Consider the following 16,982-nt stretch of genomic DNA (forward strand, 5'->3'; position numbering starts at 1 on the left):
TGTCTTTCCATCCCCCCTTCTGCCAGGGGCCCCCTTTTACAGCCTGCCTTTCCCTCCTCGCCATCGGTGTTGTCTCCCCCATCGCGGGAGGCCCGCTGGTTGGAATTCTGGGGGCGCAACGTCTTCGCCTCCTCCAGTGCTGGTTTGAGGGCCCTTAACACTCTTTGTGTATTAGCCAGAGCCACCTCTTGCTTATGGGACTCGGCGGAGTCCCTTATGTCTTCTGCTTCTCAGTAGGGTGCCTGCGTTGATCTGCGGCATCATGTGTTGGATGGCCGAGAGCTGGCGGCGTTTATTCTTCGCTCGGCTCTGGACGTTTCGGAGGTGCTTGGTCGTACCATGGCTACTTCAGTGGCCCTTCGTCGCCATGCTTGGCTACGGGATCGTGTTTTCCCTTAGAGCGTTGGAGAACGGCTGGTTGACCTCCCCTTTGATGGCGCTCTTCTGTTCCACGCCCATGCAGATTCTGCCATTCAGAGTTTTCTTGCGGGGCTTCGCCCTCCTCCTCCTCCTCCTCCTCCTCCTCCCCCCTCAGTGACCTGACTGTCGGTCTGTGTTTTGGGAGGTGTTCTCCCGTTGTTTTCCTGGGGCCTTGTAACGGATAGCCCAGGTTGTGTGTTCTGTCTGGTTGATGTGTCTTGGGGGTCCTTTTGTGGGGCCCTTGGTGCCGTTGGCTGCTGGTCCGGCCCTTTTGTTGTCTTGCGGTTTTCGCTGTTGGTAAGCCCAGTAGGCCCTGAGATTAGGCCTTCTGTCTCTTCTTTATTGGCTGCTTCATAAGCCGTATGTGGATATTTTCTGCAGGTCTTTATGTTTTGTCCTCTGCTGCGGAATTTTTTCCTAAGAGGTGTTCCCATGTTTCTTGGGACGTAACCTACCCTATGTGGGGTATTTGTAGCTATTACATAGCTCTGTAATGTGCTGGGGAGGTGTGGTCACCCTTTCGGGTTCCTTCCTCTCTGTGGCGTCACGGTATGTCGCAGGTGCGATTTCCATGCCAATTGTCTTGGAGCGCCTTGCGCTAGGTCCATCCTTCTCCTTGTCGCCATGCTGCTCGGCCAGTCTGGCCTGCTGTCTGCGGCATCGTGTTGTGGTAGCTATGGACTTTTGTCCTGTGTTTTGGCTGGGTCCTCTGCCGGCTGCTCCAGAGGGTTTGGCTTTCCTTGGCCTCTGTTTTCGGGTGGCCGGCTTGGGCCCGTCCTCAGTCTCCCTCTTATTTTCTGCCGGTCCCTCCAATTCTTTGTGGTCAGTGTGTGTGTGTTCTGGCCCAGCCCCTCCCTTGGGGTGCATCCTGTTCCTCCCGGGCCTCTGCCTTTGGTTGGCGTCTGCCTTTTCCTTGGTGCGCTGTTCCGTGGTGTTGCCCGTTGCTGGCGACGCGTGCCCTTGCAGGACTGCTTGTTCTGCTCCACCGTGGTGCTCTTGATGTGTTTCCTTGCACCCCTTCCTCTGGTTCCCTTGGGGCTTCGTGCAACGGTGCTCTTCTTCTTCCGCCTGTGCTGTTGGCGGTGGCCACGTTCCGGCCTTGTCCGCTGCTTGCGGCCACGGTGTTTTCAGCTCTTTTCTATCTCTGTGCATGTATCTTCCAGTGGGCCCTGCCTTTGACTCTGCCTCTTCTCACTGGGTTCGAAGTGACCCTTGTGTTCCTTGAGGTTTTTGGGTGCTGTCTGCCCCTACGGGCTGTTGGGTGCTCTCTCTCTCTCTCGCTCTCTTTCTTGGTTGGGCTTAGGATCTCCTTGCCCTTTTCTCCTTCTTGTTCTTGTGCCATGTCCCCTATTGGGGCCCCGGTCTCTCCTGGTGAGGCAGCTCTCTCGCAGGCCCTCCTCCCTTCTGGGTATGGCTAGGGTATCTATTCTCCGTAAAGGATTCTGCGGCTAGTAGTCTATCAGATGTACAAGTTACTTCTCTTCGGTAACAATGTATCTGGTAGAGACGATTCTAGCCGCAGATTCCTTCACGACCCGCCCTTCTTCCCTGTTCTGTGAGGACCCTCTGCTTGGGTTTCTGCAGTCTCCTCCCTCTGGGTGGCTTGTCTTCTGTGGGTGTCCTCTTCGTTTTCTTCCGGTCAGGCTTCCCTCCAGCTGGTTTCTCCAGCGTGAGGGCCTACTTTTGCTCTTTCCCCTCTGTTGTTAGAGTTTTCTGATCCCCACCCGGTCTTCTTCGTTGGGGGTTCTTTTATCTGTCCTTTGACCTCCTACTCCTTTCAGAGGTTATGGCCCTCCTTGGCAATGTAGTCTGCGGATGGATTACCTGTCTGTTGACCTCCTACTCCTTTCAGGAAGTATGGCCATCCTTGGCAGTGTAGTCTGGGGATGGATTGCTGTTGTTTCTCTGTTCCGGGCTTGTGGCCCTTCCCTTTGTGGTTATGGTTGCAGACCCTCTCTCTCTCTCACTCTTCTTCTTTCACGGCGCTTTCCCATGCGTGTGCCTCTGAGATGGCTCTCGCCTTGGCTTGCACTGTGGTTCCACGGAGTGGTGCTTTGCTCTGTTCTTGCTCTGGCTTTGCTACTCTGGACTTCTGGTGCTTTACTGCCACCTGGTGCTTTCGCCTTGGCTTGCACAGTTGTTCCTCAGGGTGGTGCTCTGCTCTTTTCCTGCTCTGGCCTGCTGTTGTCGCCTTCTGGTGCCTTGGTGCCACCTGGTGATGTTTCTCACCTTTTGTTTCTCTCCATTTTGTTTCTCTCCATTTTGTTTCTCTCCATTTTGTTTCTCTCTATTTTGTTTCTCTGGTTTTTTCGCACACTGTTCTTATGCTCTCCTCAGTTTTGTTGTGATGGCTCCGCGTTGTGGTGCGGAAAATGTTCTCAGAAGCAAACTGACGTCAGCGCGCCAGGGTGGGGCTTATGTGACCTCGCTGACGTCACGCCCGCGGAGGAAGTCGGGGCGGAGTCGCGTGTTGCCGCCTCTGGGTGCGCAGAGATGCTGGGCAAGAAAGTTTTACGGGTCCAGTCTCACGCCTGGGGATAATTCTACGTGAAGGAATCTGCGGCTAGAATCGTCTCTACCAGATACATCGTTACCGAAGGTAAGTAACTTGTATGTTAAGGCACTGCCCCGGTGCCTTCTGGTGATTCAGGTAGGTGTTAGAGGCCCTCCTCAACCCGCAGGCTCCTGCCTGCGCCTCATCCCTGGTGTTCCAATGGAAGAGCCTGCTCTGAGTGTCGGCCTTTTTCTGTCTTTTTCTGTTTTTCCCTTTTTCCTTGTGTATTGTTTCTCCTTTGTTGCTTTTTCTCGGTTTGCCTCTGTTTTCTTGTCTTTTGCTTGCCTTTTTTTCCCGCTGCTTGTGCCCCTCCTCCACACCCCCATCTACTGAATGGCGGATGCTGCGCACCTGTGCCACAGGGCAAGCCCGTCTGTCTACGACCAACGCCAAGGACCCTGGTCCCCTGACCCCAGCACTCTTCACGCTCTCAACCCTGGACACGACAACAACTGCCTGCTCTTAACACCGTGCAACTCTCAAGGCTCGTTGTCCTGCTGACAATGCCGCTGTAATTCAACCACCTCTGGACCCAGCCACCTCCAACCCACTGGACGCCACTGTACACAAGCCCCTGAGCTGCATTCTCCTCAACGTGCGCTCCCTGCACAGACGCCATAGAACTCTGCGACCTTCTCAACACCCACTCGTCCGACGTCGCCTTCCTCACAGAGACCTGGATCAATGCCAGCTCCGCACCCGACATCGCAACAGTCATCCCCGATGGATACAAGATCCTGAGGAAAGACCGCCCCAACCACCCCGGAGGAGGCCTTGCCATCTTCCACAGAAGCTCCCTCTGACTAACAACCACCAACTCGGACAACGCCTCACCCCTCTTAGAACTCATCCACTTCCAGATCCAGCCCAACCCCAGAACGATGCTCTGCGGAACTCTCACCTACAGACCGCCCGGACCCTGCTCCCCATTCACCAACGCCATCGCAGACTACATACCTCCCTACACTGTCACCTCCACAGACTAGATACTGCTTGGATACCTGAACTTTCACCTAGACAACCCCAGTGATCCCAACACCACTGCCCTCCTAACATTTCACCAACATTGGACTGAGGCAACTTGTCTCCACCCCCACTCACACAGCAGGACACACTCTCGACCCAATCATTGCCAGAGAAAACATTTGCTTCAGTCACACCACGGAACCGCTCTAGACGGACCACCACTGCATCCATTTCTCCTTCTCGAAACCCTCCGCACACAAGCGCACGGCACACCTCCTTTGCTGAAACTGGAACAAAATCACGAAGACTTGCTCACCTCCACCCTCAGCTGCACTTCCCCACCACGGCAGACACCAACATAGCAGCAAATAACCTCCACCAATGGATCGCCAGCTGCGCCAACACTCTAACAACCCTCCAGAACTCTGCCAGACGACTCAACGCGAAAGCCGCTTGTTCACCACGAACCTCCTTGAATCCAAGAGCTGTTGCCCACTACTGGAGAAAACATGGAGAAACAGCAAAACCCGGCAATCATGCTCTGCCTACAAGGCCACAACCACTGCACACCACCAACTCATTAAATCAGCTAAGAGAAACTTCATCCAAGACGGAATCCTCTCCAATTCTCACAACTCCAAGAAACTCTTCGCCATCATATAAGAATTTACCAGACCCAACAGCGAAATTACCGACGTCCCTCCCTCCCAAGACGTCTGCAACAAACTCAGCTCCTTCTTCCACCACAAGATCAAACGCTCTACGACAACTTCAACAACCAAGACCATGGTACCGACCCAACGCCACCGCACCAGTGATGCCATCCAGCTGACCCTCCTCACCTGGACCCCTCTCACCGCAAAAACCATGAAAAGCATCCACTCCGGAGCACCCACTGACCTCCACCCGCCGTACATCTCCCACAGGGCCGCCATCGCACCCAAACTACGACGAACGATGAACTTCTCCCTCGAGACCTCTACATTCCCCGATGACTGGAAATGTGCCAAAGTCAAACCCCTCCTCAAGAAGCCCTCCGCAGACCCAACAGACCTCAAGAACTTCGCTGCCAAAGTAATTGAGAAAGTCGTCAACACACAGCTAGCGCTCTTCATAGAAACCAACAACATCCTTGACACCTCTCAATCTCGATTCCGCAGCAACCACAGCACCGAGACCGCACTCATAGCCTCCACCGACGACATCTGCTCCTTCCTCAACCAAGGTCACACATCCGCCTTCATCCTCCTAAACCTCTCGGCAGCCTTCAACACCGTCTTCCACCACACACTAGCCACCAGACTGCACGACGCCGGCATCCAGGGAACTGCCTTAGACTGGATTCGATCTTTCCTCTCAGGCAGAACACAATAAACAAGACTCCTGCCCTTCCTCTCCGAACCTACAGAGATCAGATTCAGAGTATCCCAAGGATCCTCCCTCAGCCACATGCTCTTTAACGTGTACATGGCCCCCCTCGCAACCATAGTCAGAAAACACGCACGCAACATAGTCTCATACGCCGACGACACCCAGCTCATCCTCTCCCTCACCAAGGAACCCGGCATCACCAGGCACAGTTTGCAAGAAGGGTTGAAGGACATCACAACCTGGATGAGCAGCAGCTGCCTGAAGCTCAATCCGGAGAAAACAGAAATCCTCATCCTCGGCTCTACCCCCTCCGCATGGGACAACACCTGGTGGCCCCCCCCACCCTTGTAAACCCACCCACCCCTATGGATCACGCTCGCAACCACTGCATCATACTTGACGCTGTCCTCCACATGCTTCAACGCCCTCTGCATACTCTGCAAGACCTTCAAATGGATCCCCTTAACTTCAGGAAGTCTCTCACCCACGCACTCATCACCAGTAGACTGGACTACGGAAACTCGCTCTATGCCGGAATCAACCAAACACTCCCCTGCAAACTCCAGACTGTCCAAAACGCTGCAGCCAGGCTCGTCCTCAACATCCCATGACATGATCACATCACCCAACACCGCCGCGATCTCCACTGGCTCCCCGTAGAAAAAAGAATACCCTTCAAACTGCTCACACACGCCTACAAAGCCTTCCACAACACCGGACCCCAATACCTCAACGAAAGACTCTCCTTCCACACCCCAAGAGAAACCTCCTCTCTGCCGACCTAGCCCTGGCCACGGTCCCCCGCATCCACAGGGCCAGAGCGGGGGGCAGATCCTTCTCCTACATTGCAGCCAAGACCTGGAGCGAACTCCCCTTCTGCATCAGACGAAGCCCGACACTACACCTATTCAGAAAGGATCTCAAGACCTAGCTCTTCGGATGACCACAGAGCTGCTCGACGCCCCCCCCTCTCCCCCCCCCTCAGTGCCTTAAGACCCTCATGGGTGAGTAGCGCGCTTCAAAAATCCCTGATTGATTGATTGACCTCATGATTGACCACGGCGAACGACCTTTACAACGCGGTCGTTACACCGCGATACATTTACATCACGGTCATTACAACGCAAGTCGTTACAACGACTTGCGCTGGATGGCACTCTACACTAAGGAATAGTATGATTTACTATTCCAACACCTTCCCTACTGTTCACACACTGGAGTTGGAATAGTAAATCATACTATTCCTAAGTCCAGCGCCTCTAGCGCAAGTCGTTGTAACGACTTGCGTTGTAATAACCGCGGTGTAACGTACCGTGATCTAAATGATCGCGTTGTAACGTCACATATTTTTTACCACATTCAGAGCACCCCCTGACAGGTCCAGTCTCTGCGTTGCATCTAGAATGCAGTATGATGCAAAGTGTTTCCTAATTTGCATGGAGTCACACTACTATGTAAATGAGCAAATGCCCCATTAAAATTACGCTGACTCTACATCTGTTCTGGCACAGTATATATTACAGAAGGGGCTGCCCAAGCGTCTGCAGCCCCTTCACTGATACCTAAGTGCCCATGTGATGCAAAAAGTGAGTATACACGTCTGTTACATCACCTGAGCACTTGTGTAATGTGTACCCTTGTAGGAGGAGGAGAAGATTGTCCCAAGGTATAAGGCCACCAGCTTGACAACCAGCTAGATGGTGGACTGCTTAGCACCATTACCTCAGTTTTATTTGAGTTAAACTTAAGGTAGTTCCTGGTCACCAAGTGTGCCTCTGCCTTGAGACCAGAGTGAAAGTTGATGCGAGCCTCCTTGATGTTCCTGGGAGACGGTGTTGTTTTGTTGTGCCTCATTTTTGCAGAGATACCATTTTATTGATATGGATGCTGTGTTGTTCTGTTCATCTTGCTCCCGTTTATGACCCCTCCCAGTCAACGTCCCCCTGTGTCTTCTCTCCCCACAGCCTTCACGGAGCACAGTACGCTGTCATGCAACCGGTTATTTATCTTAGAGAGCATGTAGTGTGAATGAAACTTCCTTCATGTGCTGAATGTACCATTCTGAAGGACACTTCTGCTGGAAGTTCCAATGTAGGCCTGCTGGCATGCACTAGTGTACGATTCTTTGACTGAAAAAGTATCGTATTGTGTTGTACATCTCCGGACTGTACTGTTACTGTGGAAGCTGATTGACGTTTTCCGTTACTTTAGAAATGGGTTAGCGTTATCATTTTGTAGTGACAATCTCTATTACGATGTACTCCATAAGTGTTATTTTTAGTCCTGCCATGCTGAATTTGCAGTTTTTGCTTATTACCGATTCATAAAATGTGTATAAAAACCCTTTGGTTTTCAAGGTGAGCCAGATGATTTCCCTTTTCTACCAGGGTCTCTGTCCATTGCACATATCATTTTTGTTGTTGTTTATTTGGACTTAAAATAATACTGATCTCTGTAACTAAGCCTTCATGGCATGTATATTGCATTTCTCTGTAATGCCTATTTTGAGATTTTTGTAATAAAAGTCTTTAATTTTCCCACGATCTATAACTCAGTTGTTGAGTCGTCCCTGTCACTATTTTATTGCTCCGCTAGTTTGTTTGACCTGATGCTGAGGAGGGTGGTGATTCGTACCGAAAGAGCAAGGGTACAGGAACTGAGCCAGTGGAATAAAAGTGTTTGGGGTGCAATAAAATATTGTGGTACAGAAAAATATTCTGGTTCAACTCCCCCAAAAGTATAACATAATTTTATATATATTTTTGATGGCACAATATCAAGTAACCAAGGGCCAGATGTACAAATCAATTTTATGATGGCAAACTCTAAGATTTGAGAAATATTAGCATATCACCTACAAAGTGTCTTTCAGGTGTGTATTATACCCATTTTGTGAGTCAGGGAAGCCTATCTGACTCACAAAATGGGCTTATTGACTAATACTGAATCGCAAATAGGAAGGAGCATGAAAGAGGGGCGCAGCAGGTATGCAGTGGTCCCGAGGACCACTGACGGCTCCCCCTGAAGCTTTCACAAATAGGGTTTTAAGCCGTACCACAGATTCCATTAAGCAACACAAGCTGCTCTTAAAAAAAAAAAACTGCTTTAAGAAAAAAAAGTTTCCAGTTTGGAAATGCAAACACGGGTGTTGTGGTATGCTGTTTCTTTGTTTCTTGCAGGCGGCCATCCATGGGTTTTTTTAGCCAGTAACAATGGGCCGCAAAAACCTTCCGGACTAATTGGCAATCATTAGGCAAATCATTCAAGGACCTCCTGCACCTGAAGATTTTGTAACGTGCATTGTCAATACAGAAGACACATTGCAAAATGGGAGACAGATTGCAAAAAGTCTGTGCCCAATTTTCAACCACTTTTTACGACCTGACCATCTGGCTTTAAATATCATCCTGCCATACTATCGTACCCAGACAAGTAAGCACCATAATGTTGTGAAAGTAAGTAAATACAGATTTACTATTCTAAACTCCACTTCTAAGCACCTTGCTGATGTACCTTTCGAGAGTGATTGAATCTTCATGGGAGTTCATGGTGAGGGAGCCTATAAAACCTGATGCACACTTATGAACTTGCAAGTTTGTGATTTTTGGTAGGTTGTCCCCCCCTCCTCCCCCCAATAAAAATGGTTGCAAATTTACTCCTGTCAAGAGCAGGAAAATATTTTTTTCTAAGGTGAAGAAATCTGGTGTTGATTTTGAGGAAAATGTTTCTCCGTGGGTGAAAACCATTGAAAAATAATTGTAAACGTACTTAAACAGTGCATTTAAACGCGAGTATATGTTAAGTTTCTACATGTACTTGCGCATAAATAATTACACCATCGAGACCCAGGGAGTTCTCAAAGAATTCTACAACCGCTCCTTGAAAAATGTTAATGTCGCACATTCTTGTAAGGAGTCCTGCAATCTTTTGCGAATTACATGTTTGTTAGAAATTTACTCCTGACGTAGGTGAAAGCGCAAGGAGTAAATTACGGACTGTGGGTATGTCTGTTGGGCACGTTATGTTTTGACATGAAACCGAAGCACGTTCTGCTCCTGGCGAGTGTGTCGCGCGCTGCTTATGTCTGCTGCACACGCGGACTCATAGTTTGAGGCCACGAGACTAATACCAGCAACTCTCTCTCTGACAGCGTCAGCCTGCAGGTGTGCTCGAGCAGTGTTTCCAGGATGTGGTGGCGGCGGCGGAGCTCACTTTAGCGGAAGTAAATGCAGACCGCAGCAGACATGCTGAAAGGCTGGCCAACATCTACAGCACTATAATATCACCACCGACGCAAGGTGCAGTATGGTCCGCGTGGCCTTCACTTGATATGAGTCACACCTGCAGCAGTGGGCATGTTTGATCTACAGGTCGTCTAGACCATCTCTGATTTCAGTGCGGAGACATGCACCCGAGGGCAAAATGCAGCAAATAGTTACAAAAGTGGTGTTCGCATTGACGGCAAGACCTGTTGCATGGAAACTGTATGTGTAAAGCACACTATTACATCGCATGCAGATCTCATGTCTGCTGATAGCGTGTCTCTGGTTCAGAATAATCTTCATGAATTTGGTAGAATGGTCTGGTTTTCTGTGGGATGTGGGATGCCGCCACGCTCGCATGCAACGTTTTCCGACTCGAATTAGAAATGGAAATGGCCGACCTCGCGTGAGCACTGACGCTATCTTTCACACCGCCTGTTGATTTTCCTGCAGATTGCCTTATAATTTCAAGTGTTTCAGTGTTTCTGGGTGCCATACTATTCTTGGCTAATTGTGACTAAGGCAGCCCAGTAAGATGGGGTTTTGGAAAGTTGACTGGAGCATTCACAAATGTGATGGTGGGTGTCATGTTGCACGTCACACTTTAGTAGGTGGTTGAGATAATTCTACAGGAATGACAAGTTTGAATAGACTCTGTTGTGCTGCTGCGCTCTGCCTACTAAGTTCGGTTTGCTTGTTAAGTGAAATATAGTTGATTTTTAGAACAATCCTTTCTGGTGCATTGAAGTGTCAGGTAATGTATTAATTACATAATTGATGCAATGTATGTTTTGGATGTTTAATGTGGGATTTGTTTATATTTGTATACTTACTTTGTATCAGTGTATATGTATGGTGTCTACGTACATTGACCATGGGGGCTTCATCCATCTAGAGGTCCAGTGAGAGGTTACTTGATAGGTGTTTTTCCAAGAGGGAAAATATTGTAATGCGACCCCAAGTGGATTAGAAGGATGGAATGCAAGGAACCAGGCTGGCGTGTGGTCAGACATGATCCGCAAGAAGGTACAGTGGAATATGGAAGCAGTAAATGGATTTGAACACTGGGGAGGAATTAATTGAGGAATGTGTCAATCTGTAGGGAGAGGTTGGGAAAGATACACAGGTTGGCAACATTTCAGACTTCATCAGATGCCAAACGTAGACGAGAAAACCCAGAAGGAGACTGCCCCAATGTGTCCGGAATCCATAAGATAATGTTGTTCTTTTAGAATGCAGGAACTATGTAAGAAAGTGGGAAAGATGCATAAGTCGCAGCATTGAAGCTCAAGTTATGTCTGACTCGTTGATATTTGTGAAATACCCAAGGGCCCCACATGCTGATTTGGACCACTCGTGAAGTTAAACCGTGTTCTAGGCAGGTTGCATTGTTGTTCATAGTTAACAACCACCTTGTAATCATTTTTAATCTACTGGTCGTTTACATATTCCACAGGTGTAACGTTACCTGGAGACCTGTCAAATGTCCCACTACCCAATCCGGATATTAGCTTTCATCTGTGGAAAAAGGATGACCAGTTTCGTGAGTATGGATATCTAACTTTTCAATCCAGACTTTATCATTTTAAAGCACAAACTGAAATTACTTGATATAATCTTCTCACATGGCTTTTCACAACAGTCGTGTTGCTGGGCAGTAATGAGGGGGATCATGGATACATTACAAACAATAGGAAGTGAAAAAGAAGAAAATACAGCACAGCAACAAAGTCCGGAAGAGAAAAGAAGACGGGGGTCTCCAATCTTTTCTGTAGTAAGAGCTACTTAAGATCAATGAAAGTCTTCCCGAGCTACTAATATTAGCATCATAATAGTGACAACATGAGATGAGACTACATTGGTTGCCACAATATACAAGATCACCAGCGGTGATCACCTCAGTTCATCAGGCACGGTTGCCAGTAGTAATGCAGAAAAGACCTTGTCAATGTGGAATGCCTCTACATAGGTAATACAAAAAAGCCATGGTTGAAATACCGCTAGCAATAAGGTAATTATATTAATAGTAGGTCTCCCCAATGTCATATGATCTTTCAATAAAATAGCATTTTTACATTTTTTTCAAATTCAACCATTTTGGCTCCAAAATATCAGCTTATTAGTTCAGAAAATACACAGATTGTCGTCTCCAACACACGTTTTTTGTACACATATATATATTTATATATATTTCACAATCCAAAGCTTATAATTTAGTAGGCTGGGGATACACAAGAGAGACACTTGTTGGAGAAGCCCGAGTTAGAACATCTGCCCGACCTCTTTAAGGGCTCAATATTGTTTACCTTCAGTTTGAGCCTAAACCACTGACTGCAAAAACTTCTAATCGCACCATGGTAACAGCTGCCCAGGGTGGCATCTGTGTGACCCAGAAAAGACAAATATAGAGAGCGAGAGAGAGAATTAGAATTTCCCTGGGGCTATTCTAGTTAGCACCACACTTCCATAGGATACGCAATATTTGGTTTGCCAATAACTTTGGCATCGTGTGACAAATCTTCACAAAACTCAGCAAAAAAAAGTCTCATCCACCTCCACTCCCTCCTGGAAAGTTTCTGGATGATTCGCCAAGCGAGGGATGAGAAAAAGGGAGGGATCCCAGAACGCTTTTTTTCCTTCTTATTTTTTTCCATAAGAAAATTAGACACAGCTATAGCCCAAATGGCTTAACGTATTTACACCAAATTCGTCAGAAAGCTATATCTTGGTCCAGAAAGCGTGCTTTTTGTGATTTAGTGTAAATCTTTTCAGTAGTTTTCGGAGAAATTAAGGCTCAAAAACGTTACATATTTGACACCACAGAGGATACACTGAGCCGACAGATCTCCAGACAAGATTTGATTGTCTGTCACCCCATCAACAACGATGTGGCAGCAGCCATCTTAGGACTCTGGACTCAATCCCGAGTCATAGAAAAATGCAAATAAAAGTAATAAAGTGGAGGGACTCCTCCCCACCCCCACCTGGTGGCCCAAAACACATTTTTTTAAACGAATTTGCCAAAAATTTGTCATGGGTATGCTGCAAAACAAAATATTAAGCATGGGCGGGCTCCCGTACATTATAAAAAATTAATCTTCCGAGGTGGGTTAAGGCTTGGGTGGGTGGTGCAACTTATTTTGGAGACGATGGGAATGTGCGGCCCGCATCTCCGAGCCTGTTCAGGCCCCGTGGACCCCATTCCCCAAGGCCAAATTTATTTAAAAAGGGGACGGGGCTCTGCATCCCTCCCTCCTCGAGCCAGTATCTGCCATGGAGACACCATCCCCCGGGGTCCGGTACTTAACATTGTCCCGGCGAGCTCACCCCTGGGAAACTGTGGTTCCCTGCCCAGCAGAGTGTGCACTCTACTGGACAGGGAACACAACTTTGCTCTCGCCCAGCAGGAGCAGTAAAAGAAATGCTGCGCCAGCCCAGGTGGGAGCAAAAGAAGCAAAGAAAGCTATGGGCACTTGCCAGCACCCAGTATGGTGCTGGATGGGGAGCCAGCTGGAGTTGCGGGGCCTTGGGGGAAGGGAGACCCTGCTGCCCTAAAAGCGGCAGCAGTGTGAAGCCCAGAGTGGGCACTGGGGCGCCCATCAGAATTGTAAACAAGCATTTAAAATGCAATAGGTCTCGCTTTCACGCGAGTTTGAGCTATTGACATTGCAAATAACAATGCCTTTTTGTTTTTATTTTAAAAAATATAAATGACAATAGAAGGCATTGTCATTTACAATGCCAATAGTTTAGACTCGTGTAAATGCTAGGAGTCTTACACACTTTGTAGTTTTGTTATTGTAAACATACATTACCAGAAGCTTAACACTAAAGGTTTCTTTTGAAATGGTGTTTACTTGCAATCCTAGCTCCCCTATTGATCAACAGACCAGCTCTGCCCACATAGTGGAACATGTAATGCTTCAAAAGAGAAATCTTGCCTAGGTTTGAAAACAGAATCAGAGGTTATGAGGCCGTGTCGGGAAAGTAGTCCTTATACTAATTAATAACAGAGTATTCCATATAGCCTAGCCATTCTCATGATAGAGACCAGGTTTAGAAAACAAAAGAAAAAATCAAGTATATGTACTTATGTTAGATGACGTATGCAAATGAAGCACTACAAGGATATTTTATTCAATGTATAAAATGAAGCTAAATTATACTATGATTTTAGACATGCCATAAGAAATTAAAATTTAAAAAATTCCACAATATGCAGCTAGCCCGCCGAAGGGTGTCCTAACTTTACCAGTTTCAATATAAGATTTCTTTGTCTCCAACTATCAAAAGCAGACCCAAGACATCAAGCTGGTGAGTTGTCTGTCCAACGTATGAGTGGATACAGATGCTAACTAACAAAAGGGTAAAGTATTTATAGAAAGGGAAACCCTACAATGTCTCCTTAAATGCTGAAGTACACAATCATAATATACAATTTGAGACTTTTCACAATTAGAGGCAAGTACATGCCTCTGTTACCAAAAAAAACAAAAACAAAAACTACAAAAAATATATATATATATATTCAAATGCAAACATTGCAAATTTGTTCCATCACAACTAACACTCAAACGATGGTGCCAATTGTAATATTGCTTACTGGACAGATATTTTGAGGGGTTAATATATTGGATTCTTTTTTTTCTTTACTACCCATAACGTTATTCATTATCAAAACCCACTCCAATTGGCCTTATATAACATACCGCATGATCTCAGACTTCCTAATTTGTGTGAAGATTATAGCAGATGTAACCAACAGTGAACCCTCTGTCCATCAATACTCAAGCTCTAGGTCTCATTCAGGACGGGGGGGTGGAGGGGGTCATTGCCCCTCAACCATGTGAAAAGGACTTTAAAGTTACAGCTGTAGAAATGTAAACAGCGAGTCAAGTATATAAACAATGCAGCAAGGTTAGAAATGTCCACGTGTTTTAAAAGTGTTTAAACACTAAAAATGTAACTAAATCAAGTTTTGCAAAAGAAGACTTGGTTACCGGGTCATACTTTTTTTTCAAGATTAAACAGACTAGAGTCACAGTAGGTTGAAATGTACCTCATTTTCAGTTCATTGTATCTTCCTAAAATGGCAAATAACGTAAAATATAATACAAAACCTCAAAACAACATATTTTTAATGCCTTGAACATTTTTCTGAAACACAATTTTGAGCATGGTTGGTACTGCAAACTATTTATACAAAAATGCAGAGTTTCATGGACACAGTACATTTGAAATTCTTGTCTGACTATAAATGTGGACATATATTGAGAAAAAAATTGAAAATGTTACACCTCACTATAAAATACAGCTGTTTTATTTGGGATTAAAAAGAGAAAAAGTAGGTCACTGAATTTTAATATGTTAAAATAAAGCTCAATTCAGGTCATACAAACATTGGGGGGGGGGGGGGCATTTCAGTAACAGATGTGCTTAAGGTAGCAGCCTAACGTTCACACTCCTATGACAGCATAATATGGCAAATAAATTAACTCTTTGGTGACAAAGAATTTTTTTTTTTTTTTAAACACAGAAAGTGTCGAAATACGTTGATAAATGGTACTAAACTACTCTCTCCCCGCTTGTCATCAAGTATAGGATGTAAAATGCAGGCTCTTATTCCTAAAAAGTAAATAAATAGTATTCCTAAAAAGTAAATAAATAGTACACCAAAGCCTTACTCCATGTGAAACAACCGAACGCAAAAACGTTCGGTCCTGTTTCAAAAACATATGTCTTTGAGCACAATGAAATGTTTATTCAACAGCTTCGTGTTTACAGGTAGAACTGGCCTTAGTGGTGGTGAATTTGGCCAGGCAACCGTGTATCTCAAACTGCTTCTTTCGAAAACCACGTTCACTGCGTGAAACAATTAGTGTCAGCGTGAACGCTTCAAAATATAGCTGACAAGCCATACGGCATGAACCTTAACCGGCTAATTACTAATGCCAAACAGGTTGGAATATTCCTGTGGGAATTAAGGATACGACCAAATGATTTCGAATGGGTAAATATTTCGAGAGCAGCTAATGCCTGCATGGCAGTTTTAGTTGAAGCTAATAAGATGCAGAGTTGATATTGCTACAGAGTTGATAGTGCTGTCCGAATGCAACATGTATTGTGCCAATTGACTTTTCCTAAAAAAATGTGATTTGTACTAAGTGTGTACATGGATTAAGAGTAAATCACAAAAAATAAACTGCAGTCTGTACATTAATTCGCGGTATGCACGTGGAAGTTAAATACTGCATGGTGGCCAGCAGTCAAACATTTGCAGGTATACATCTGCTTGGTACGTTATCATTAGCAAGTAAACACCTCGCCTCCGACGGTTCCCTTAAAAAAATACTGTGATGCAGCCCAGTCACATGTGTACCTGCTGAAGTGAACATCTGCTGTCTCTGCATAAATACTTATTGTCATTACTTCCGCTTCTACAGCCCCCTATCTCAGCGTAGAATTCAACTAGTCACGCACAGAGGACCTCCTTGCACAGGCCAGTCTTGGTGCTATGCTCTGACAAATTCGAGCATAAAGACACGTGCACAAGAAAAGGTGAGCTTGGGTGAAAAAATAAAGGAAAAACAGGTCAATGTGTACTCTAGTCAAAATGCTGAGTTGGGAGGATAGTATGTTTCTTAGTAAACGTAAACAAAAACAAGATGTGCGGCCGCGAGACGCGCTCTGTGGTGGGGGAGGGGCGGAGGGGTGCCGCGAGGAAAGCCAGATGGCAGAGTGAAGCCAAAAGGAGTGAGGAGCAGAGTGGGGGGCCAAGACATGCCCGAAAGTTAATTGAGATGTGCGCGCGCGACGGCAAACGACAAAAGCAGGCTGGCGAGTGGTGTGCGATGTGCGCACACCATGACGAGAGAGGAAAGCCAGATGGCACTTCTGCTAGTCATTGAGCGCGTAACCGCACGCTCTATGCCAGCCAAAAGTGTGTGTTCTGACTTTTAAAAGCCCATACTCTAAATGTCTCGCTGAGCACCGCATGCGCAGGCTCAGGCGAGACCTAAAAAGGGCTGTCCAGGTGAGTCAGCTGGGGCCACAGGGGGCCGTTGCTCCGCCTGCATCCCTCCAAGCCCCCCCCCCCCCCCTCCCCAAAAAAGTTAGGTTCTGGGTGTCGGGACACCCACAGAAAGATTTTTTTTTTAAAGATTAAAAAAAAAGGAATAATAAATAAGCCGCAAGAGCAGTTAATTCATTATTTATTTCTCTTTCTCTACTTTGGTTTTTTGGAGCTGGATAGTGTCCCTAGTAGATGCAGGGGCACCATCAAGCATTCTTTTTGAATGTTGGGGGCTCCATGACCCCAGGAGAACTTAAAATAATATTCAAAAACACTCCTAGCCGGAGTTCTATGCTCTTCAGCTGGAGCGCAAGTTCCTCTTGTGGTTGTTTTTATG

At 46.6% G+C, this 16,982-nt stretch overlaps 1 protein-coding gene across 4 annotated transcripts in view; it reads left to right on the forward strand.

The window, feature by feature from the left end:
* The window catches only part of PIK3R6 (phosphoinositide-3-kinase regulatory subunit 6), a 521,088-nt gene that overhangs the window by 307,527 nt on the left and 196,579 nt on the right, over positions 1-16,982 (forward strand). For all 4 annotated transcript variants that reach the window (XM_085616834.1, XM_085616836.1, XM_085616835.1 and 1 more), the window contains 2 exons: positions 9,462-9,609; positions 11,030-11,116. In XM_085616834.1, the coding sequence (XP_085472960.1) occupies positions 9,462-9,609; positions 11,030-11,116 (235 nt within the window). The remainder of the gene's footprint in view (positions 1-9,461; positions 9,610-11,029; positions 11,117-16,982) is intronic.

This window comes from Triturus cristatus, chromosome 7 (genome assembly GCF_964204655.1).
Source record: "Triturus cristatus chromosome 7, aTriCri1.1, whole genome shotgun sequence".
Taxonomy (NCBI): Eukaryota; Metazoa; Chordata; class Amphibia; order Caudata; family Salamandridae; genus Triturus; species Triturus cristatus.